The 25,882-nt window shown below is 37.8% G+C and overlaps 1 protein-coding gene across 1 annotated transcript; it reads right to left on the reverse strand.

The window, feature by feature from the left end:
• Positions 1–6,613: 6,613 nt before the first annotated feature.
• Positions 6,614–25,831, reverse strand: LOC139953750 (protein lin-9 homolog). The gene is made up of 14 exons (XM_071953298.1): positions 25,801–25,831; positions 24,073–24,170; positions 23,670–23,780; positions 23,241–23,458; positions 22,925–23,050; positions 21,952–22,115; positions 21,250–21,383; positions 20,708–20,790; positions 20,166–20,298; positions 19,536–19,616; positions 18,969–19,094; positions 13,236–13,415; positions 11,613–11,707; positions 6,614–10,297 (listed from the first exon to the last, which is right to left on the reverse strand). The coding sequence occupies exons 1-14, from the start codon at positions 25,823–25,825 to the stop codon at positions 10,195–10,197; spliced, it is 1,677 nt and encodes a 558-aa protein (XP_071809399.1). The 5' UTR covers positions 25,826–25,831; the 3' UTR covers positions 6,614–10,194.
• Between the last annotated feature and the right edge of the window lie 51 nt (positions 25,832–25,882).

Below are 25,882 nucleotides of genomic sequence, written 5' to 3' on the forward strand. Positions count from 1 at the left end.
CCTCAGAGTTAGAACTTGAGGCCTCGAAATCAAGCATCTAAACGCACACACCTTCAGGTGACAAGAATGTTTTTTTTCTTTCATTCATATCTCGCAAGTTCCATGACCGATTAAACTCAAATTTTCACAGGTATGTTGTTTTATGCATATGTTGAGACCCACCAACTGTGAAGGCTAGTCTTTGACAATTACCAATAGTGTCCTATGCCTTTAAATGGAAGCAGTTTTGGGGTAGAATGTTTAGAACTCTTAAGAGACCTTTGCAGCCAGAAACTGCTTGAACCAAAATGCCCTTAGCAGCCACAAACACCTGCAAGATCTGACCTACTTACACTCAAACAAAAAGGTCAGAGAAATGTCTGATCGTATGGTGATGATCAAAAATAAATTAATGGTCTTTAAACGGTTAGAGGTTTCAACAAATGTACCTAAAAATGAAATTGTTCACTTACTATTCTTATTTCTGTACTGGATAACTGCAAGTAGATTTTGCCTCGTTCTTGTCTCAAATCTTCGTTCAATCTTTTGTTGCAAATAGACACTGAAGGTCGGTAACTCTCTGTATGTCAAACAGATAGCTGTGTCAATGAAGGGTTCAAAGGTCAAATTCAATTTTGTAATCCACACATTTTCAATGGAAGAGTTCTCATTAAAGTTTGGGGGGGGGGTTACAAGTCTCTGACGTATATACATGTACATGTGTATAGGGCTAGATAGGTCAGTTGGTTGAGCGCATGCATGTTAATCTGGAGGTCACAGGTTCAAATCCAGCTCTTGCCAATTTGTCTTTGTTCAACCCCAAATCGTTTTAAAATCAAGTTTCAATTAAATATCAAATATTGCAGATCGAGAGTTAATTTTTGAGGGGACAAGTCCATTGATAGATGAGACGGTGTTTCAGAGTAATGAAACGAGCGAGGAGTGAGTGAGTGAAACGAGAGGTGGCAAAGTTATGAATGAAAATAAAGAGAATTAGATACAACAAAATTACAGAAATGTTAAAGACAGTTGTTTCTCATCATATGCATGAAATAACAAATCTGTGAAAATTTGAGCTCAATCGGTCATAGAAGTTGCGAGATAATCATGAAAGAAAAAACACCCTTGACACAAAGTTGTGTGCTTTCAGATGCTTGATTTCGAGACCTCAAATTCTAAATCTGAGGCCTCAAAATCAAATTCATGGAAAATTACTATTTTTTTTTTAAACTACATTACTTCAGAGCGAGCCGTTTCTCACAATGTTTTATACTACCAACAGCTCCCAAGTAAGTTTTTGTGCTAATAATTATTTTGAGTAATTACCAATAGTATCCACTGCCTTTAAAGAAACTACAGCAGAGCCGTACGTAGCTTGGTGACTTTCATTATTTTTTACTTGAGTCTACCCAAACAAAACAAATCACTTAAAAAGCGCTGAATTTTGCTAAATAAATTGCTGTTAAATGAAAATAAAATGAGCAGGATATCAGTCACTAATGGTTCATGCGAAATGGTGGACACAATTAACAGCTGGTTTTTGAAACAGGCCGACTTGAAAAGCATGAAATTTGATATTTAAATGTCTCGTCTTTGTTTATTGTGAATGAGTGCGTAATATGCTTGAAGAGTGTGAAGCCAGTGTTATTATTCACCCAAAAACTTTGGAATCGAAGAAACAATTCATGCATGAGTCAATTTTTTATATTTTAAAGGCAGTGGACACTATTGGTAGTTGTCAAAAATTTGAGCTCAATCGGTCATCGAGGTTGCGAGATAATAATGAAAGAAAAATAACCCTTGTCACACAAAGTTATGTGCGTTTAGATGGTTGATTTCGAGACCTCAAGTTCTAAATTATGAGGTCTCGAAATAAAGTTTGTGGAAAATTACTTATTTCTCAAATACTGTGGCACTTCAGAGGGAGCCGTTTCTCACAATGTTTTAAACCATCAACCTCTCCCCATTGCTCGTCACCAAGAAAGTTTTTATGCCAATAATTATTTTGAGTAATTACCAATAGTGTCCACTGCCTTTAAGGGTTGGTCTTCGTTTACGAATGCTGCCGCTACAGATGCGGATGTTGTGCCTGTTAATCAGCAATTACATCCAGGCCTCTGTGTGCTTCGGTTTTGAAAGGGCAAGGGCACCAAGGCATTTTCTCCTTGGTAAAGGGCACCCTCTGAGGAAATTATGAATTTCTACTGTAGCATTTCAAGAGCACCAAGGCAATGACCAGGGCCTGAAAATGACAGACAAAATGAATCTATTTCCTGACCTTTAAATGAAGGGGTTTAGCTTAATGTTCCTGGTATGGTTGGCTGGAGATTACAGCAAAGGTCATAATGAAGGATGAGAGCTTACATGATCTGGTATTTCTGTCAAGACGCTCCTACCATGGCTTCATGGCTTCCTTGAAGAAATGCTGCCTCTGTACATGAATGAGAATAAATGGAAAGATGAATGAAAGCGATTCAAGAGTAGTTTATTTGTGAAATTTCAGAAAGGTGAAAATTACCAAGGGCCAGTTTCATGAAGTAGTTGGTAAATGTGTGTGTGCTTACTAAGCAGAAATCAGTGATGAGATTCTGAAGAAATGAAAAAGACTAAAATTTGTCATGTCACGGGAGGTGAACACAAGTAAACCAAGCTTCCCTAAACTATTTTTCACTTTCTGGCTGGACGAGTCAAACAAATTTTGGTCACCTGCAATTTTTTTTCACAAGTAACAGTGCAAACAATTTTCGCAACATAAAAAAAATTGGGAAAAAATACATTAACACCAATGCTGTACATTATCTTGAACCAAAGAGAGTAGGCCTTAGCCAACATTTGAAGGTTACTTTAAGGAGAGTTGAGCAAGGAGGTTGAAGACATATGAAAGAAGAGATAGAAAGGAAGTCATCGAGCCCAAAGAGATCAATAAGTGGTTTCAATTTATTTATTTATTTATTTCCCAAAGTTTCTTCATCCTGAGATCATGATTGCTTTGAAGAGTTTTAGAGAGAGAAGGAAGATTCCCAGAAGAGAGAGAGGTTTCAGAGTAAAGGGTCGAAGAAAGAGTGAAGTTGAAGGAGGATGATGAAGGAGGGATGGAGAAAATGGATCGAGACTAGACAGGAAAAACACAGTTGAGAATCGTACCCAAGTACCATTATCAAAGTTTTAAAGTGTGTCTCCAATTTCTTTGGGGAAACTAAGTACTAGTAGGCCCAACAGTTCTTTTCAGAACCACCCCAACTCCTTGAGAGATTATCGTTACATGGCGTTACCGCAAACCTTTCTATATATATATATATATATATATAAGTAGGGCCTTTAAAGACACTGGACACGTTTGGTAATTGTCGAAGACCAGTCTTCTCACTTGGTGTATCTCAATATTATACACAAAATAACAAACCTGTTGAAATTTGAGCTCAAGTGGTCTTCAAAGTTTTTAGATAATATAACAGAAAAAACACCCTTGTGACACGAAGTTGTGTGCTTTCAGATGCTTGGTTTCGAGACCTCAAATCTTGAGAAAGAAGTAATTTCTGAGTAAAATATTTGAATTGATTTTGAGGCCTCGCGCATGAGGCCTCAAATTTGATGGATTGATGGAGTTCAAATTTTTCACAGGTTTGTTATTTTGTGCGTAAGGTTGAGATACACCAAGTGAGAAGACTGGTCTTTGACAATTACCAAAGGTGTCCAGCGTCTTTAATCGGTGTTTATAACATGTTGAAATTTGAGACCAATGTCATCATAGGTTTTTGGTTTAACAGGGTTCAGCCAGATAAATGATCCGTCTGGCTCTAGTGTTTCGCAGCTGAATCAAAAGTGTGTCTGCTTTTAGAATAAGTTATTGATCCTGTGTGAATGACTCTCTTATTGATGGCCAAGGAGTCGACTGCCGGGGGGCTGGAACTTCAGACATGGCTGGCTGTGGGGTCTACATGAATGTCATTATAGATCGTATTGATTATGACGTCACCATTCAAGTATCTGCCCTACAACATGGGCTATGTGAGCGTGTGCGTAGGGGTGTGCGTGCATGTGCTGTAGAAATCAAACCGAGAACGCTGCGTGCTGCATGCTTCTTTGATGTACGCATTTAGGAGACGCGTATACGGTTCGCGCTACAAGATGGTTACTTTCATAGCAAAGAAGGGGTTATTCAATACGGTCTACAGGGTAGTTGGTTGAGGAGGAAAATGTTCAGCATTTTTTTTTTGGGAGGGGGGGGGGTTGGAATTCCAAAATTACTCAGGCTACATAAACCATCATGAATATCAGGTATCAAGTTTTGGTGGTCTTTTTTAACCCAATGAAATTATGACTTAATTTGTTGGAATTGTGTAGTCATTTTACAAATGATTTGTGGTTGAACAAAGAAAGGTTTATACGATAGGATTTGAACCAGCGACGTCCGGATTAGCGTTCCAGCGCTCTACATTGAAATGTTTAAGTAAAGCATAGACTTTGTTTCAAGCCTGAGAGGTTATTCACCATATCTTTTGGAGGAAAAACAACAACTGCTACATCAGGCTTGAAATAAAGTCTAACAAGCTATTTAATCAATGTATTTTGATTCAAATGCTTAGTCTTTTCTACCTGTATCAGCCGCTTTGTCTTCATCACCAATGTTGTATCTCGTCTGTAAGAATCAAAATAAGAAGGTGCTGTGAGGTGTTTTTGTCACAAAAGTGTATTTTATCTATATTTTCTTGACTCAGTATTACAAATAAATGTTATATTACAAAGGCATAATTGTGATTGTGTGAAGTATTTATATCACTGGAAATAAAACTGTGAAAGGGAGATAATATATTGAGACCCATGTGAGCTGATCATTTTATTTCGCACTTCGTTATTTAAAGGCAGTGGACGCTATTGGTAATTACTCTAAATAATTATTAGCATAAAACCATTCTTGGTAACAAATTATGGGGAGAGGTTGATAGTATAAAACGTTGTGAGAAACGGCTCCCTCTGAAGTGAACTAGTTTTTGAGAAAGAAGTAGTTTTCTACGAATTTGCTTTTGAGACCTTAGATATAGAATTTGCGACTTGAACTCAAGCATCTGAAAGCACACAACTTCGTGTGACAAGGGTGTTTTTTTTTCATATTTATCTCGGAACTTCAACGGTCAAATTTTCACAGGTTTGTTATTTTATGCGTATGTTGAGATTCACCAACTGTGAAGAGTAGTCTTTGACAATTACCAATAGTGTCCAGTGTCTAACAACCGCATTTCTATAGCGCCTAACACCTCCAAAAGAAAGTCTCAAAAGCCGAGTGTTTGCTCTGATTGGGCAGCAGGACCAGTTAAGCCCGGTCCATACTTCCTGAGAATGCAAATAAGAATTTTGACGTCAGAAATTTGCAACAGTTGAGCTGTATTCAACTACTGCGAAACATTCCCTGCGAAAACAGCCATGTGATACCAAAAAGTACCCAGCCGTCGATTTCACAAAACTGTTTCTAACTTAAGACTAATCTTAGGAATGGGACAAGTCCCAACCCTGCACTGTAGCATGCAGACCTTAAGATTAATCCTAAGTTAGGACGAGTTACACATCCTAACTCGAAATAAGACGAGTCCCAACTCTTTGTGAAATCGACCCCTGACCCTTTAATACAGCAAACAAATTTAACAACTCGGGTGATGTGTGGCTGGTGCATAAAACACTCGCCTCTCACCAATGTGTCCCTGGTTCGATTCCCAGCTTAGTAAATTCCAACGTTGTTTCTCTCCTGTGCCCTCCAGCTTTCCTCCCTCCAGAAAAATCAAACACTTTCAGTCTCTGGCTGCGCTCCGTGGTCATGAACGGGTCAATGAGGCTGGCTGCCAAAGGCGCTCTCTTGCACGCCTGTAGTTTAAACATGTTGTCGGTGTAGTTGCTTCCTTCACAACTCAGTTTCTCAGCTGCAAGCAAGGATGATAAGCCTCCAAAATTGTTAACATTTGTGCTAAGATTGACAAAACACCTTTTTTTCCTGTACATGTAGAGCAACAAAACCCAGGCAGAAATGAACAACAGATAAATATTGAGTAAGTCTTTGCAGATCTTGACACACTCAAGCACTTGTCTTAAATGGCTTCATCTGGACTGAATAAAGAAAACAAACTTACCACTTCCGACAACACAGAACCTTTACAACTGACAACAGCTTGGTTGGAGAACTCGTACAGAGGTGTCCCATGGGCTTTAATGAGGGCAGCTTTCTCCAAGTTTGTCTGTTCACCATCGCCCATCACTCAAAGTTGAAAACCACCCAAGCCTGTCCACTGTTTGAAATCATCTTTTCATCAGCTGGCCTCTTTTTCTTCAAGATGGTTTTCACAGGACAAGATGTGACCACAGACCAGGGTACCTGCAAAGGTTTTCCCTTAGCCCTCGTCAGGTCCAATTGTATGGCTGTGCTTACCACAAAACTCTGCGCTTACAGACCTTTTAAGTGCCTACTCTACTGAAGGCCACAAGCGTAGAATTCTATGTGAGCAGTGCCAAAGTAAGCTCTGTTTCAATTCTGCAGACACCATTTTAGGAAACTACCCCCACAGAAATGGGAATCTTCAAGATCATAAAACCACAAACACTTATGCAAATAAAACTTCAATCAAATGAACAATTTTTCAGTCTTCTTTTCACAAATATTTTAATTGAAATAAGAATGTTCCGTTATTTATATATCTACATTTTTTACACATAAAACTCAAAAGAAAAAAAAAACATTGGTCTGACGGCCATTAAGATCTAGTCGTAAGACAACTAACAGAATTTGTGAATATTAAACTAAATGCAACCCACTGATAATAATTCAAACAAATCTTTAGCAGGATCCAATTTCATACAGACACTTAAGCACAAAAAGTAGCTAAGCACAACAATATTTTGCTTACCGGAATAAGGTTACCAGCCAAGATACCATTCAACACAGGTACAGTTTTTGACTGGTATCCTGTTCATTTCTGCTAAGCAGGCAAACGTTAAGCACAATACTGCTTAAGCAGCTCTATGAAATTGATCCCTCATAAGTAAATTCATCAACATAATTCATACGAGTGTGGATACTTATTAGCACTAGATTCGAACCTGTAACCAATGGTTTGACAACGTGGGGAGTCATGCCTGTGCGTGGTGAATTTGGAATGCATACACATCGTGTATTGACTTGTAATATTGTGCACAAACTGCCTAGCCCATATTTTAAGCGCAGTGAGTTTGCTGGACCAATCACTGCATGTCTCCGCGCACGGAGTGTGGAGATCACGATATATAAACAAGGATAGCCATTGTGAGTTTTTATGGTCATTAATTTTCGGAGTAATTACAAAAGGTATACCCTTTCTTTAATAATATATCAAAAAAAGAGGGGGGGGGGACACACAAACCATATTATTACATCAAAAATTTGGTGGAAAATGTTACCATCTTTTAGATTGTTTACACCTGGTATGCTCGGTGGTCTGATCTACTAGTTAAGATATGTTTACAATTGTTTCTCCTACTACAACTTAATTCTTATTGCCAAATTTCATAAATTAAAAAGAAACAAAAAAACACACCACACATTGCTCCAGAGAACTTTCAACAGGAGAGTTATTCACAAAATAGCTTGGTTTAGAATGTATGTTTTGCATACAAAAAAATGGGGCTCTAATCTGGTAATCTGTTAATTATTAAACCCAATGCTAATACACAACTAATTACATTGCCCTAGAATTGAATCCCACCCAAGTAATATGGCCATTTTTTTGTGGTTTTTTCTTCACAGAACTCAGGAAAGTACTGAGTATACAGTGCTTTAAACACACATCGGTGTATATTGGTTAAAACCAAAATGAATATTCTTTCTCCCTGATGCAAATGTAACATCTATTATTACATTTGTTGATATTCTTTAAAAAAAAAAGTCGAAAGAAACTTGGAGACAGAATCTTTCTTTTGTATAAGAACTCATTTTTGGGCACCCAAAATGTACTTTGGTAAAAAGTGTATCAAAGAGAACGACAGACGACAAAGAACAGAGACTAAACTTGCCTTTCTATCAAATTACAAGTATCTTTGCTCTTCACACAAAAAAGGGGAAAAAACCAAGAAATTAAACTTAAAATCACAGAAATAAAGACACGGAGAGTGCGTACTGCCAGTATGGTTCGTGAATGATGTGTATAGTGACGTACATGTACAGTTGCCTCTGGTTAATATGAGCTCGGGAGATATGAGACACCTGTTTATTACAAGGTTTGCAATGATTTTTGCCAGAGGTATACAAAATATTGAATTTCATTAATTAAGAAGTGAGTAAAAATGCATTTATCATTGATATTTTTTTGTGAACAGGATGCTTCTAAGATCTGTACTAAGAAGCAAAACAGTTCCGTTTCTAGCCTTGACACGAGTGTAGTGCATGCACTGCGACACGTGTACAGTACATAGTGTGCTGCGCTTAAAACGAGGTTTGGATAATTCAAAGAAAATTTTCCAATCCAGTTGACCTCATATTATCAAGAGTCGACTGTAGTACATGTACCATACCATCAAAACACAACAGAGAGAAAATAACAAGATTTCAAGTCCTGCTCCAGAAAAATTAATTAATTCGGTCATTCACAGATTCATTATTAGAAAGTCGGTCAGAATTGTGAAATTTTTACATCAAACTAGACTTGCCTTCAAAGTATCTGACTATTAAATTAATCAGCAAAGTACTGCTTTGCAATAATAACAAAGTCATGCAGATCCAGATGGTTTTCATGATTTTCATGAACCTGGACTTGGACAAGTTGATTAAATTTTTACATCAAACTAGACTTGCCTTCAATGTCTTTGACTGGTTTTTTTTTGTCAGCAACGTTCTGCTTGGCACAGCAAAGCCATTCAGATGGTTTTCATGATTTTCCTAAATCTGGACTTGGACAAGTTGATCAAATTTTTACATCAAACTAGACTTGCCTTCAATGTCTTTGACTTTTTTTTCCCAGCAACAATCTGCTTGGCACAGCAAAGTCATGCAGATGGTTTCATGATTTGGGACTTGGGCAAGTTGATTAAATCTTTAGACTAGACTTGCCGTCAATGTCTTTGACTGTTTTTTGTCAGCACTGTTCTGCTTGGCAGATGGTTTCATGATTTTGGACTTGGACAAGTTGATTAAAATTCCTTCCGAACACCGCGTCTGTGATGGCATTATTGCTTCATTAACTATTGGCCCCTGTACAATCCTAATATACATTCGCTCCATGATCTCCACTTCTATGCAAAATACATCTATATTTTTTTTGACATTATTCACATTATTTACATTATTTATGGTACATTTGATTGTTTTGTTCATGAACAAAATACAAAATAACTAAAATTGTTACATAGCCGTAGCCATACATTTTTGGCAGCGGTCAACCTCAATCATCTGCACAGGTCAAGAACTTCACACAAAGGAAGCCAGGATATGCAGACGATAGCATTTTTAAGTTTAGGCAGTGGTACAAGGCAATATGCAGAAAGTTGAAGATAATTAAATAAATCTTATAAACCATATTCACCAGACGCCAGTGGGGTAGGTCCACCTCCCCAATGTTAAAAGAAGGTTGCTTATTGGCCCATCTTGCGCAGTGTGCGCACATGTACAAGACTCAGAACTAAAACGGAACGGCAAACCTGAGGCTAGTGATTTTAACTCATGACCGGACAAGTCCGGTGGTTTTGTGTTTTCAAATTGACTACAGTACCACATTGTGTTATAATATCTTTAAACCTCTCTCAAATGTGTTGAATGTTGAATTCAGATTCGTTCAGCCAAGTTATAAAGCTGTCAAGCAGAAAATATTCCATAGCAAATTTCTTGGCTGAGCAAAAATGAGTGGAGCACCAGTTGCAACAACTTTGAGGAAATTTGGCTGGTAACCAATTTCTGTTAAGCAAGATTTTTCTGTGCTTAGCAATTTTCTTTTTTATGCTAACAGGCTTGATGAAACTGGGACCTAGTTGTGTTCAGGTCAGGAGTTACGGCGAGGTCAAACGTGACAACAAATTGCATTCTGAACCTTGTGAACTTGGTGTGAAGTTATGTAAATTTCCTGTCATCACAAACCAAACAAACAAACAAACACTAGTCGCTCTTCGTTTCTGTATCCATTGATCTAGTGTGGGTTTGGGGTTAACTTGAAGTTCAAAGGTCACCTGATCGGGTCAAGTAGAGCAGGGGATTCCGGGTATGATTCTTCAGTAGTCGGTGTTCTTCTCTGCAAAGGCATGAAGGTTCCCCATCTGGCTCATACCACTCTGGATGTGTGCAATGTGGATTTCTACGTTGTCTTGAAAACATCTACAAGAGAACAAAAGTTTAAAGAATCACTCAAATAAAACAAGACTTATTCTTCAAAATATTAGAATTAAAGGTTTTCTGGTCATATTTCAACAAATCAGCAGCCAATATAAGCGTTGCCTTAATCTCAGAGCTGCTTACATTTCCAACTTGCAATCAGGGAGATTTTGTACAACATTCAGAGAGATAACAAAACGGGGAAAAAGTTTCCACATCGGGGAGATTTCAATTTTGCTCATCGGAACACGAAAAGATTGGCTTATTTTCAGGGAACTATTTTGGCAGTTTAAAGGTCAAGCATTCATTTTCACTTTCAGTGTGAACAATTGGTCTTTTGAGACATGCGATTAAAAAAAACATCAATTTAACAATCCACTCAATCAAATTTGCAGCAGGTTTTCGTAGAAATTTCAGACTGGGAAAACCTACACTCTGAGCATAGGGGCCATGCTCAGATTAAAAAAAAAAAAATTTATGCAAGTCTGCCCAAAACAAGGCTAATAGCCACTCTAGGTATCGGGCACCAAGGAAGAAAACATAGAAATGCAGAAGCTCAGTGGAGCTGAAGGTAGGAGTTGATATTCCTCTTAAAAAGTGGCAGATCATAAGATGAAGGGAAACATGCAATCAATCAATCAATCAATCAAAGGTCATTTGTAGTGCGCCAAAATCAAAAGTGTTTTCTAAGGCGCTGACGCACAGTTGAATGGTTAGTAAGCCTGCTGAAACAGGTGAGCTTTAAGGAGTGTCTGCACCAGGCAAGGAGTTCCAAAGAGATGCAGTATGAGGGAAAAAGCTACTGGCGTAGCTCTTTGTCAAAACATTTGGGTGTTCGAGTTCCAATAGAGTGGAGTATTTTAACAGATTTGGTACTGTACCCCAAACCGTACTCCGAGCATGAACCTAGGCACATTAATATCATCAGAGTCAAAACATTTAGGTGATGACTTCCAATAAATAGAGCGGTGTATTTGGGACAATACAGGGTCACCTCCACCTTTTCCCACCCTTGATATTGTCCTTTGTGTTTCCATTTGCATGTGGTCAAGCCAGTCCCTTCCCTTCAACACCCCCCCCCTTTGTCCCTATTGTTAACCCCTTGCTTTTTTTCTGTATGCTTTTGAACCCCATTCATGTATTTCCACTTCACTGCTTATATTTCACTTAGTTACCTGTTCATGTTGCGTTGTCATTAAGCCTTCAAGAAAGACTCTGCTAGTGTCGAAACATCAGATGATTAACTATTTTTGAATCCAAGACATCCAGGTTTTAGTATTGAAATAGAATGTGTTACAATTTGTTTGGAAAAACTCACCTGAGGTTTGAGGGATCAATTTTCTTCTTAATTTCATCTAAAGATTCGTTGAGTGATTTGAAACCGTAGGAGTTCATATCATTCTTGGCTAACGACTGTATAAGGAACAGAAAAAAATAACATTTCAATTTATTTCAAGATACATTTCAATGGAAGGTATTCATTTGGTAATCACTATTCAAAGGATTTGGGTACTTTTTCAAAATGTCCACAGATTTACATTAAATTTACAGGGATAGAAGATAATGATAGTGGAAAGCTTCCCTTCAAATATTACTAACTGAGGTTGTGTAGTTTTTGAGAAATGAGTAAAACAAGTCTCAAAATAATTTTCGTCTCAAAAGACCAAAATTATTTTAGCATGTAAAACCCCCTTAACCAGTTATGATATTATACCAAAACCATAGCATAACTGGTTAATGCGTTTTTACGTGCTAAAACTGAGACAAAAATTATTACTTTTACTCATTTCTCAAAAACTACCACACCTCAGTAAGTAAAATTTCAAGGAAAGCTTTCTACTATCATAATCTTCAAACTGTGTAAGTTTAATGTAAATCTGTGGACATTGTGTTTTTTGTTAGGAAAAAGTACATAATATTATGTACCCTTTAAAGCCATTATACACTTTCGGTAAACAGTATTGTCCAAGTCCCACACTTCGTGCATCACAACTTATATATAAAATAACAAACCTGTGAAAATTTAGGCTCAATCGGACATCGGAGTCGGGAGAAAATAACGGGAAAACCCACTCCTGTTTTCGCGCGTTTCGCCGTGTCATGACATGTGTTTATAACAAATCCGTAATTCTCGTTAACGAGAATTTATATTGTTTTACCGTTTTCTCAAAAAGTAAAGCATTTCATGGACTAATATTTCAAGAGAAGTCTTTCACCATTACCTTCTGTAAACCCTGTAAATTATTTGTAAATCTGTGAACTTTTTTTTTTTTTTCTGAACCGAAAGGGTCCAATGGCTTTAAAACTAATGGCAATAAAATCCTTTGGTTAGAAGTCTACAGCAGCTTTCGATAGTATATGCATTTTGTGAAACTTTTACTGCAAGGTAGTGCCGTACATGTAAAAACATCCGTTAACTAGGCCTCAGACTTTTATCACAAAATAGTCTGGTACCCATTTGAAAAAAAAATGAACAACAAGTACTAACCAAAGCTTTGTGAACACGGGGAACCCGACACTACTGATACACACCTATAAATTTGCAATACCTTTCAGAGCAACAACTACTTCATCGGGCCCAATTTCATAGAGCTGCTAATCACAAAAATTTGCTTAGCATGAAATTTCTTTCTTATAAAAACAGGATTACCAACAAACTTTCTTTTTTGTTGCATATTGCTTGTTACTAGTAATCAGCTGTTGTTTACTTATCCTGAAAATCACATGGAAATTTGGTTGGTAATCCTGTTGTTATCGAGGAAGAAATTTCATGCTAAGCAAATTTTCGTGCTTAGCAGCTCTATGAAATTGGGCCCAGATGCAAGTAGTTGTTCCTGCGAAAGCTCATGCAGATTTTTATTTAACTAGGTAGTCTCTACGTGCTACCACTACCTTTCTTGTTTATCTGACTAACGCAGCTGTTTTAGTTAGTATTGTCTACCTTTATTTGCAGCATCAACGACGTTAGACTTGCTACCAGGTCATTCAGCTTAGGGTTCTTGACGGCTTGGTCTCCCAGTGCTAGGTTAGCATCATGTACCATCTGACTTGCTTCTTGGTCACATTGTAACCGATCTGCCGTGGGTTCGGACAAGGGCGGTAATCCCTGCTCGGGAGCAATCTAAAAAATAATATTAAAAATAATAATGAAATAATACTTGTAGAGCGCAACATATCCATCTTAAAAGTAGAGGCTCAATGTGCGACAAAAAAGGAGGAACAATTAACAGAACGAAAAACAAAACTAAACTGTCCCGTTGTAGGCAACAGACCGATCCATTATTCATTAAGCTCCGCCCCATTGCGTATTGACGAATCACAACCCATTGCACAACCAAAAGGCCAACACTTTAAGGTCCAACATGCATGCACGTATGCTTGGCGTACGCGAAAGAGTCATGCAGAATGGCATTGGGGAGGCTCACATGTTCAAGTTTTAAGAGAAGTTTTGAATTGAAGGAGCGAAGGTTGTGAGGAAGGTTGTGAGGAAGGCTGTTCCAAAGACGAGGGGCAGGATCGAGCACGGACAGATTTGATAGTTTCCAAAAAGCAGGGGTCGAAATTGCCACTAGCCCGCTAGCCCGGGACTACCAGATTTACAGCCGGGCTACTCATTTTTCCAGTTTGATAGCCCGACAGGCTAGTGGAAAAATAATGCAAAAATCATCATCACAAACAATAAAGAACTATGTTATTGGTGTATTGTAAAGTTTGAGCCGTGACGCGAGACATAATGTGTCTTTCGGGCTACCAAAATCTAATCAGGGCTACTAAAAATTATTGGTCACTAGCCCTGCTGACTACCATGGAAATACACTTAATTTCGACCCCTGAAAAGCGAGTTGCACATGTCCAAAACATGGACTAAATAGTAATCAAAGGGGGGGGGGGGAACAGTTAGTCTAGATGGACATGAAAAAATCAGGATAGAATTTTCTGAATCGGCATTCCAGATATGATCAGAAAAATTTTAATTATTACTTAGCATAGAGGCACCTTGTTTACCACACAAAACAGGTGCATGTTCTGTTCCCATTTGAACTGCTCAAAAGTAGTTGTACATGTAGTAGAGATAACGTAACCCTCCTGCCGACGTCGGCAGGAGGGTTACGTTATCGCAACTAGTGTACATCAGGCTGTATTACATTAATACATGTATGTATATACAGGCCTGATTGTAGGCTACCGAGGCAATAGACTGATCCCTTAAGCTCCGCCCCATTGCGTATTGACCAATCACAATGCAACGAAGGTCTGACAAATAAGGTCAGACATGCGTGCGCATCTGCTTGGCGTGCGCGGCAGAGTTGTGCAGAAAGGCATTGGAGAGCCCCACGTGTTCTTGCTCACACGTCATGCGTCGTGGGCGGAGCCTACTGGATCGGTCTATTGTCTCCATGCCAAAAATTTAACTTCAAACACCCCAATCGAGGCGCCATTGACAAATTGTGAAAATACCGTGAGAAGTTTTAACAACGCATGGCAAATTTGACTTGCGATAATTTTTTTCATAAAACGTTAAACTCTACGACTACGCAACCAGAAGTTTTGCAACCGATGAAACATCAGGCTTTATTTAATTTTTTACATTTTGTTTTCCCCAACATAAGAAAAACGGGAAAATGCCTTCGAAAAAGGAAAAACAGCGATCTCCAAGTCACTTTCATAAGCTCACTACATAAATATTATGGATACGCAAGTACACAGATATTTTCAATTGTTCTTGTTTCAGGTTTGGTTTTCACATTCTCTGTATCCGATCAACGTAAACAAACTGCCACGTACCAAAAGAAATAACTCACTTTTTTTGAAATAAAGACTACTATTTTAATTCATAATGAATGAAAATATGGCACTCAGAGTCCGGTACAGACATTTTACAACATTTTTTACAATCATGTTTTGTAAAAGATTATTTCAAAATGAAAATTGAAATTTACATGTAATCGCCATATATAGATCATTGCGGTACAGTACCAGCGACCAGAGTACTTGAACTTATAGATTGCTATGAACAATTTGCTTAGTAAAAATGTTACATTCAACATAAGAAAAACGAACGAGATGTTCGGAGCCAGATGTTCAAACTACATGATAATTGATAGACCCAAAACCACAATGCCAGTTTCGTGTTGTGAAATTGACACAAGCGAACCCCATTGACAATGCATTGCATACACACAACGCTATCTATTGTGTACACAACGCTATACGTATGTTCCTACACAACAATGTGGCTGTGCATACATGTTACATGTACACACGACGATTGCACCATTTTTCACATGAAATTTACCGGTGATTTTCGCCCGAAATCCTCCTTCCCATCGTCGTAATCTTCCTCCTCGTCGTCCCAGTGATATCCATTTAAGTATTCTTCTTCATGCTTTGGTATTTTCACGACTTTCACGGGCACATAATTCTTGCGTTTTCGTGGCGATTTCTTGGCCAAGTTGACGACAACTGCACGCCGTGCCACACCCGTACCATTCTCAGAATTCACGGCGAGTAACGATTGGTTCCCGTTGAAAGCAAATTGAACGTCACCCGTGGGTGAATCTTCCATGATTCTTGTCCAATTTGGCTCATTTTAACACTAATATAAACATGATTTCCAGTCTGACTTGAGCGTCTTATTTCCAAGTCGCAGAACAAAGGCCTCGGAATTTTCTCGTGGTTTTTAAATCGCGGAGGCCATATTGAAATTTGGGCATTTAAATTGGACCACGCATGCTCAGAAAGGTTACAAGGCGGGTTGATTTGACGCGATTGGTCGTGAAAAGTCGAATCTGAGGACCAATCAAATTTGAGTAGCTCTCGGTATTGACCAATCGCAATCGTGCACGCTGTCCCCGTACGAATATTTTTGCGGGAAAGGGGCAACTCTGCATAATGCAAAACACGGACAATTATTTTTAGACTTTCTTAATTATTTGAAATCCATTTTTTTTAAATAGGCGAGGTATGTCTTAGATTTTTAAATTACATTCTTTAATGGGGTTGGATACACTTAAATTTCCCCCAGTGCATTATTACTTCAATTCAGTATCAAATAGCTATAATTTTTAATATTTCAATAAATAAATTCAAAATTTTGTTGTAATCAATGATGGGCTAGTTATGCATGGTTTAAAGTATCATTGAAATTATACCTTGAATGATCTTCTGTTTTTCATAGTTGTAATAAATAATTTGTAATTTGATTTGAAGAAATATGAGTTAATCAAAAGTCAATTTAAAATTCTAAATTTTGCCAATTTGTTTTGTTTTCTGTTTGGATTGTTTTTAAAGAATCTATTGTTTATTGCAGCAGTCCATTCATATAGTAGTCTAAGAAAAATTTCCATTTCTTTAAAGTTTAAGTAGTTTTCGTGTTTTTCAAATAAGATTTTAACGGTTCTGTATACGGATTATATACCCAACTTTATTTTTGAAAACCTGCCTAGCACACAAAACTTCGTACACTCCGTTGATCTTCTGAAAGATTGCATACCTTTTTATTTAATACTAAAATAATTGATAAAAAATTACTTTTATATAGCATCCTTCACCACAAAAAGGTCCTGAGGCAATGTCATTTCCTAAGTCAAATTCAACACACTAGACAGACAACAAATTGTTTCCAATTGCTTGAATTTTGCCATTTAAGAAAATAAAATTGGCCCCTGTTGCCATATACAAAATTAAAGACAATAAATAAAGACTCGGTACACAAAAGTGGAAAGTATTTTATTATTTCAATGAACAACTACAAAAATGCAAACTAAATACTTTTCATGGTCAAACCATCCCACCCCCCACCCCTGGTTCCCTCTGCATTGTATACCCCTTCCTTATTTCTGTGTGCTTTTTGTCTCTCTTGCTATCCTTGTATTTCCATTTCACTCCACTTCAAGTGTTTATGTGTTATAGAAAGGTTTGCGGTAACACCATGTAATGACTGTCTCTATTGGGTTTGGGTGATTCTGAAAAGAACCGTTGGTTTCAACTCGACGTTTCGATCAGTATGCTCTGATCGTCTTCTGGAGTGTTTATGTGTGTCGTGTTGTCAACTAGCCTTCGAGAAAGACTCTGCCAGGGTCAAGGCGTCAGGCCATTTACTATTTTTCACTCTTCGTTTCATGCAATAACTATCATCCACTGTAGTTGGATGCATGTCATTGCCTCCTCTGAGGTGCAGTACTTTTTGAGAAAAAAGTAATTTTCCACAAATTTGATTTTAAACCTCGGAGTTAGAAATTGAAGTCTCGAAATCAAGCATCTGAAAGCACACAACTTCAAGTGACAAGGTTTATTCTTCTTTCATTTTTATCTCGCAACTTCAATTACTGATTGAGCTCAAATTTTCACAGGTTTGTTATTTTATGCATATGTTAAGATACAGCAAGTGAGGAGACTGGTCTTTGACAGTTAGCAATAGTGTCCAATGTCTTCGAATAATATTCTAAATCCCTAATGGATTTGGTTTGTTTTTTTATTTACATGTTAAGATACAGCAATTGAGGAGACTGGTCTTTGACAATTACCAATAGTATTCTAAATCCCCAATGGAAATTTAACATCTCTAAAACAAAATAATAATAAATCTTATAAAGCGCTGATATCTAAAAAAAACTATTCACTATTATTCACCATGCACCCTCGAATTAAAACAATTCTTCTACAACTCTTCGTAGACAACACATGGGTTTATCAGAACATAAAAAGATTGCTTTATTTTCAGTAAACTTCCTGCACAATCAGAGTTAATGAAATAGAAACTCCGCTCAGGGTCGTCACCCTGCAACAAGGGGCACTTCGATGAGGAAAATGTACATTTGTAATGGATAGTTAGCAGCTCTGCCGATGTCATTCACACATAGTTGAATACCATCCACTAGTGTTTTTAATTTCATCAAAATCCACACAATATTCTTCACATCCACCACACACTCTGAATATCCACACACACTATTATCCATGTCAAATCAATATCCACACACTATTTTCAATATCCACCAAACACTCTGAATATCCACACACACTATTATCCATGTCAAATCAATATCCACACATTATTCTCAATATCCACCAAACACTCTGAATATCCACACACACTATTATCCATGTCAAATCAATATCCACACACTATTTTCAATATCCACCAAACACTCTGAATATCCACACACACTATTATCCATGCCAATGCAATATCCACATACTATTTTCAATATCCACCAAACACTCTGAATATCCACACACACTATTATCCATGTCAAATCAATATCCACACATTATTCTGAACCCCCATAATATTCTTACTATCCAATATCCACTAAGAGCAAAATTCCTTGGTACAAAAAGTGACATAATTTTTTTTTTTTTTTACACCCATACACACTGATGTGTGTATAGCACTGTATACTTTGTACTTTCCCGATTTCTGTGAAAAAATCACAGGCATATTACTCGGGTGGTAGTAAAGGACGAGTCTCACTGCAGCGATAATGAAAATGATAACGCTCACGACGCAAAGAGAATGCATTCTATTGGTTGAATGAGCACGTGTGTATTCTGCGCGGAGCAATTGAACGAATGCGTTCTCTTTGCGTCATGATTGTTTTTGTTACAGTGTGACTCGGCCTTTACTCTGATGTTGAAAATTGAAAGAGAACAAAAAAACGACAATTCTTACCTCTTGACAATATTTCTGGACATCGTTCAAATACCCGTTGAGATCTTCGTTAAGACGCTCCAATTGCAGCACACACTTTGCATATTTCTCTTTGAAATTCAATGCTGATAACTGGTTCATAGATTGCTACAAAATACAAACAAGGATTTGAGTACAATTTCCAAAGATTTACATTAAACCTACACAAGTTGAAAGAAGCGATAGTAGATAGTAGAAAGCTTACCTTTAAATATTATTAGCTGAGGTGCTGTAGTTTTTGAGAAATTACTAAAACATTGACACAAAAATATGTTTTTACATACTAAAATAATTTTTCCATAATCAGTTTATAACCCAACCATGACCAGTTAATAATTTAACCATAATCAGTTTATAACCCAACCATAACCAGTTGATAATCTAATCTAACCATAATCAGTTTATCATAACCAGTTGATAATCTAATCTAACCATAATCAGTTTATAGCCAAACCACAACCAGTTGATAATCTAATCGAACCATAATCAGTTTATAACCCAACCATAACCAGTTGATAATCTAACCATAACCTGGTTAATTCTACTCACCATCCTCTCAGCCTCTGTATTCTTGTCTTTCAGCTCTTGTAAAAGTTCCTTCTTGAAACTTAGTATCTTGGATACTTTGGTCTGAATTTAAAATATAAAAAAATCGTTACAAATAACTCAGAACTGGAATGATTCTGATTGGATCGTAGAAATATTCCAGGGCGAGCTCACGGCCCACTAAATTGGACCAGCAGAACGTCCTATTGGAATGTTAAAAATAATTATACGAGTATTCACTTGTGTAAGAATGCTCCTGTACTTCGTCATAACAATGCAGCCCATAAGAATGTTCTTGCTAAGCAGAAATGGATACCAGCCATAAAATACCATGTAATGTATAGCGTTAGTGACTGGTTTTAATCTACATTTGGCTAACCGGAAAACCTGCTAAGCACCGTTTTTGAAACTGGGCCCAGGCCAAATTTCGAAGAGCTGCATAAGCATAAGAAGTTGCTAAGCACAATAACATTATGCTTACCAGAATAAGATTACCAGCAAACATAACATTTTACATGTACAAAATGTTACTAGTGTCCTACTCAGTTTTGGTTAAGCAGAAGAATATCAAGCAATATTTTCTGCTTAAGCAGCTCTATGAAAGTTGGCCAAGATGTTTAAAATCACTCTTACCACAAGAACCAGGAATTTGACAGGGAAACCACCGAGCGTCTTCTCATCTCCTTGGAGCTTCCCCCTAAGGGGCGACATTCCCAACATCGGATCGTTCCCAAGACTAGGCGAGTGTAATCCTTCCATTGTTATCCTGCATTTGGACAAATCCCAGAACTTTAGTCATAGGTCAATTCAATAAATAGCCTAACAACTACAGAAATAGAATATATGAGAACAATTTTGCTACAACCCTCACTTCACAAAGCGTTACAACTTTATAAAAATAGAAATAATATCAAGACTTAGAGTAAAGAGAGGTTTTCAGTAACACCATGTGAAAATCTCTTTTGACCTGTGTTGATTCTGAAAAGAACCGACAGTCAGAACAAACCATACTCAAAAAAGATATTTTCACATGGTGTCACCGCAAACCTCTTAGTTATACTTACACCATGCAAAGTTTAAATCCTACTTAAGACTTGAAATCCTAACAAAATAGAATGTCATTAAACATCAAAAAGAGGTCGTATTTCTGGATGAAGGTTTAAAGGTCACTGTACCTTGGTGGTGAGAACATAGTCGGTCTCGGCCGTTGTTTCTGTAGGAAGGTGGATAAAGGCATTGTGTCCTGCGGCTCTTGGCCCTGAAATAACAAAAATAAAAATGAAAATTAGCCACTGTCAGTTTTAAGATGACAATGGGCAAAGAATTGTCCTCGGAGGGCCAAGAAGTGATCCCTGAGGAACACTTTTTGGGGTCTACCAATTAACACACAACATTGACAAGATTTGGGGATAAATCCTTTTTCGAGTTATGGATACGGAATTTTACTTGTCCTAAGTCCTAAGATTAATCCCAAGGTAGGAAGAGTTTGGTGAAAGCAACAGCTTCAATCTTTATCAGTGTTTCCTTTTCTCATGTATCTTCCCCAAAGTGGATTGGATGAAGCTTATGCCAAAGCCCATACCAAACACCAGGCTTTAGAAAAGGATCTACATACAATATACAAAATTCCCTGGTATGTCTGCATGCTGGGCCCTATTGTCTCAAATGTCCCATTATAAATTATTGGAGGGCGGGAAAAAAAGTTCTTTATACTTACTAAAACCTCTGTGTCGAGGATCGTATGCGTGCCAATGTTATGCCGGTCAAAGGTCACTCTGTAAGTAGCATTCTGGGTATCAATAGCATCAATCTGACCGGTGAAGAGCCCGTCATGGGGTCGCCGTAATCGTGCTATTTAAAAATTCAAATATATTTAAGTTAAAATTAGGGTACATCCGACCATCCTTAAAGGGCATGAGAAAAACGGGCCTAGAATTTCAGTTAAAGGTGTTCATCGTACAAAAAGAAACCAGGCCTAGAATTGCATCTTTGAGCGGGCAAGGCCATTTTCATTTAAGTGCACTTCCATTGGGAAATCTTTAAGTCTATGGGAATTTTTTGAAAGGGCACCAAAACCAAGACAAGAGCAAAAGAGGCCATGACCTATGTGGACAGAGTCCAAACTTAGAGCATAAAGTTTTTCTTAGAGAGGAGTTTTTTAGTGGATAAGGGAGGGTTTCTCACCAAAGAAATTAGTGCCAGGTTTGAAATTGGTCATATCAATCAGGGGTGGAGCTTCTCCCAAACACTAACATCGTTCTGCTACCATCTTGGTCATGTTCCTTGTCTTCACTGACAGTAACTAATGCTACAGTCATCATACAAAAAAGGAACCAGACTATTTTGCCTTGCAGCCTCAGTTTGGTTACATTGATTTGAATGGGAGAAAAACAAGATGGCCGCACCACTTATTTATTACCTGTGACTTTGGTTCCGATGACCAGTGGTAGAGGTATTTCTTTTGGAAGATCTTTCAGTTCAGTCTCGTCGAGCTCGCTGGATTTCCGCTGTTGGAGCAATCTCAGTCTCTTTCTCTTGGCTTCCAGCGCCGCTCTCTCCTCAGCGAAGAACGCCGGGGAACATCTGATGATTAAATTATTAAAATGTTACCTATAACGTCTAGCAAATGTGAAGTCATTCATTGCCACCTAGTCCTGGGGCTAGAACTGTGTGACGCACTTCCCAGTCCGTAAGAATGTAGGCATGGGATCATCCACCTGGAGCCTGGCTGGTAGAGCAGAATTCATGCACTACCTATGACATCAGGGAAGCAGTGTCTACTTCGGTCTTCAAATGGTCTCTCAAAACGTTTTTGTTTCCAACTGAGAGCAACTAGTAGTTTTCTTTTGCTTTATTTGTCTTCTTGTGAGGCGCTGTGTTTATTCTAGAGGGTCAATGTTTACTATTATTATTAATATTATTATTATTATTATTACTAACATTATTATTATCTTCAGAACTATGCTCATGCTCAAGGGCACATCCGTTATGTTTGGATTCGTACTCAGACCCTGCTGACAACACCAGCGCCCAATTTCATAGAGCTGCTTAAACAGTAAAACTAGCTAAGCACAACCAAATTTGGCTTACCAGAATATGGTACCAACCAAACTTCCATGTCACAAGTACGATTTGTGACTGATGTCCTGCTCATTTCTGCTTAGCAGGAAATTGTTCAGCAATACTTTCTGTTTAAGCAGCTCTATGAAATTTGGCCCAGAGCTTGGGTCAAGTGAACTAGACCACTCGGCCACAACACAACACGCTATCTCGTTGAACCCTAGCCTCAAGCAAGGGGAGATATTTCTCAAAAGCTAACCGGGGTTAGCACTTCAAGTGTGAACAGGTCAACAAAATTTCCCAGGAATTTCTCAAGAAATCCATTTACTCACCTCCGTGGTTTACCCATAAGTCTTCGAATGATACACCACTCTACTCTCGTCAGTTTCCGACATTTTAACTGAGGAAAAGATTCTCGCAAACAGATGAGGAAGTCGTTCTCTCCGCTGAAGAGTGCTCTGAGAATGCAAAGAGAGGATGACAAATTAAGAAGTTGTCGACATGTCTTCCATTTCTACCTTTTTTGGAGTCAATTCCTTTGTCTACATTTGTGACTCCCATAATGGGGGACAGGATGAGGTATATAATGCTCTTCCAGCAATCTCTGGGCAATTTTATTAAGAAGAAAACTTGGTTTTGTGTTCTTACTTGTCGATATTTGAGTAAAACCACTCATAGATACACCACTTGTAAGCCTTGGGAAGTTTAAGGAGATTCTTAAGGCGGACGCCGATCTTCTGTGCTGCCTTCTTGGCCGGCGTGCTGAGGATGATGTTCTGAATCGCTGAGGAGGTTGCCGAAGAAGACTTCTGTGGTGTGGATGGAATAGAGTGGCTCCTTGCATGGGGCTGTACCGCCTTGACAGGCTGTCAACAACAACAACAACAAAGGGAGAGAAGAATAAACATAATTGAGACAAAACAAATTATTTTCATACATTGTTTTACTCATTTCTCAAAAACTACAGCACCTACTATCAATATCTTCAAACAGTAAAAGTTTAATGTAAATCTGTGGACATTGTGTTTTTTTGTCCTACAATAAGTACATAGACCCTTTAAGTCAGGGTAGACTTACAGAATTTGTTGGGGTGGATTTGGTTCTCTTTGGAGACGACCTGATGGGGGACATGGATGTGTCCTCATCGTCGTTGAAGATGAGGCGATTTCTCTTTCGAATTCTTGGGGGCTGAAAATAAACAAGGAGCACAAATAAATTAAATGGAGAGAAATTCAGCGAGGCCAGGTTCCTAAGTAGAAAAACAGTGTAATTGTTTGAAAAATTATCTTTAACTGAGAAGGAAAGTTAAACTAAAACTACCAATTTGACTAAAGGATGTTTCAAATCAACTGAAGGCTAGACGATTACGATTGAAATTTGCCTGGTAAGTCTGCTGCGACCTAGCGTTCCAAAGTCTATTTTTGCGCATATTGGCCTGCTACGCCTAGCTTGCGCATGAAGAGAACCAAGTGTTACTTACGTTGCCCCTTCTTGGCGGTGTGGGTACATTTTCTTTGACAGGTGACGGCCGGTTCCTACCAGCGCTACGGAGGCTCATCAGAGCCTCCACAGAGGAGTCTAAAACAATAAGAATAATTTAGTAATAGTTTAAGAAACTATAGAAATAAAAAAATACAAATTTTGAATAAGGTAATCAATGTGTGGTGACAAGGTTTTCAACTAGTGGTTTAATCCCAACGAGGCCTGGTTCTTGATAATTTTACTGTGACGAAGTCAAGGTAAATTATCAAGAACCAGGCCTCGGCGGGTTTAAACCACTAGTTGAAAACCAATTCAACACACTTTTATTCCCATTCATAAATACCTTTTGGGTTAAAAGGCATAATAAAGTCAAAAACTTATCCGTTTTCCGAGTTCAGTTTCCACCTCCATGGTATGTTCAGTAACATGTACGATGTCCGTACGTGTGTGTTTTCCGGTTGCGTTTGTGACACGCTCTCAACCAATAGGAATAGCGAAACTGTCTGAGGTTCTTATGAATTGAATTTAATCCCGATTACGAATCTAGTTTTCTTTGAGCAAGACACTTAATTGCTTCTTATCACCCAACCAATCACAAAATAGTTAATGAACGGTACTTGAAGTGGTTCCTGAAAAAGATATTTAGTTGTTACGGTTATAAATTTTTTATCAATCTATGACCATACACAGCTTTTAAAATGGCTATTGAAAACTTATGAAAATGTTTTTATTTTTATCTAATGTAAATTGGCAAAGAATTTGATATAGAATTTAAATATATGCATGTGTTGTGGCCGAGCGGTCTAGCACACCAAATTAATTAAAATCTTGCTACCCGCATTTTTAAATCCTTGAGCAAGACCCTCCACTGTGAATGTGATATGTTGAATGAAATAGAATTTAGAAGTATCAAGATTTAGAAAGCATATTATTAAAAATTATAATAAATATTGGGGCAGAGTCCAGAGAGACAGACAGGGTCCTGCGTGAATTGACTACATAATTATTTGTCATTTGTTTGTTTTCTGAATCGAACGAATGAATTAAATGAGGAGCACTTTCTTTCACGAATCAGTTTATGTTTTGGGAAAGTTTCCGTATGGAGCCATCACACTTTTTCATTGGATATGAAATAGTATAGAATCTTATTTACTTCAATAAGATATTCCTTTTTGTAAAAGATGAGTGAAAAAGTGGTTGCGCCATACAGAAAGATTCATTTGTTTTTTTTAAACTCTTCAATAATTTATCAACAAAACTTCAAAATAAAAAGGTCAACAAAACAAAATGAAAAACCAAAGACAAAGTAACAAAAATTCTGCACGATTAAAACATAAAACTAACACTAAGATACACGAAGGACTAAATTATGACAAAATATTAATTATGATAGTTTGGTTGGTTTGGTAATTGCGAGAGCTATTTTTCAGGGGGTCAACAACTTTTGCAAAAAGCGCCATGCAGACATTTTGAATATTGCACGACGTCTACATGTGGCGAATCGTGTGGACACGTACACCAGACTATTTCTTGCGCAGTTCACAACCCGGGCAAATTTCTATAAAATTTCCCGACAGTTTTCACACATAAAATAACACCACGTACAAATATCAATATAGCCAAAAGACACATTAACTATCCGTCAAAATTATTGCGAAGTTTTAAATTGAAATGCAAATTAATTCTGGGAAAAATCCACCTCGAAAAAGATCGAAATTTTGCTTACTTTCCAAGGCAGCAGCATCCGCCATCTTGACGCGCCTCTTTTTAAAGATTACCCATGAATCCTGGGATATGGAAATCGCTGC

The sequence above is a fragment of the Asterias amurensis genome, chromosome 22, assembly GCF_032118995.1.
Source record: "Asterias amurensis chromosome 22, ASM3211899v1".
In the NCBI taxonomy this organism is placed as follows: domain Eukaryota; kingdom Metazoa; phylum Echinodermata; class Asteroidea; order Forcipulatida; family Asteriidae; genus Asterias; species Asterias amurensis.

Excerpts from the sequence above, each read along its gene's own strand:
- LOC139953750 (XM_071953298.1), bottom strand. The coding sequence starts at position 25,825 with ATGGCGGATGCTGCTGCCTTGGAAA. Across the intron at positions 24,171-25,800 it reads GGATGCTGCTGCCTTGGAAA|ACTCCTCTGTGGAGGCTCTG; the intron begins GTAAGCAAAATT and ends TTATTGTTTTAG. Across the intron at positions 19,617-20,165 it reads TCAAATTCCTGGTTCTTGTG|ACCAAAGTATCCAAGATACT; the intron begins GTAAGAGTGATT and ends TTTTAAATTCAG.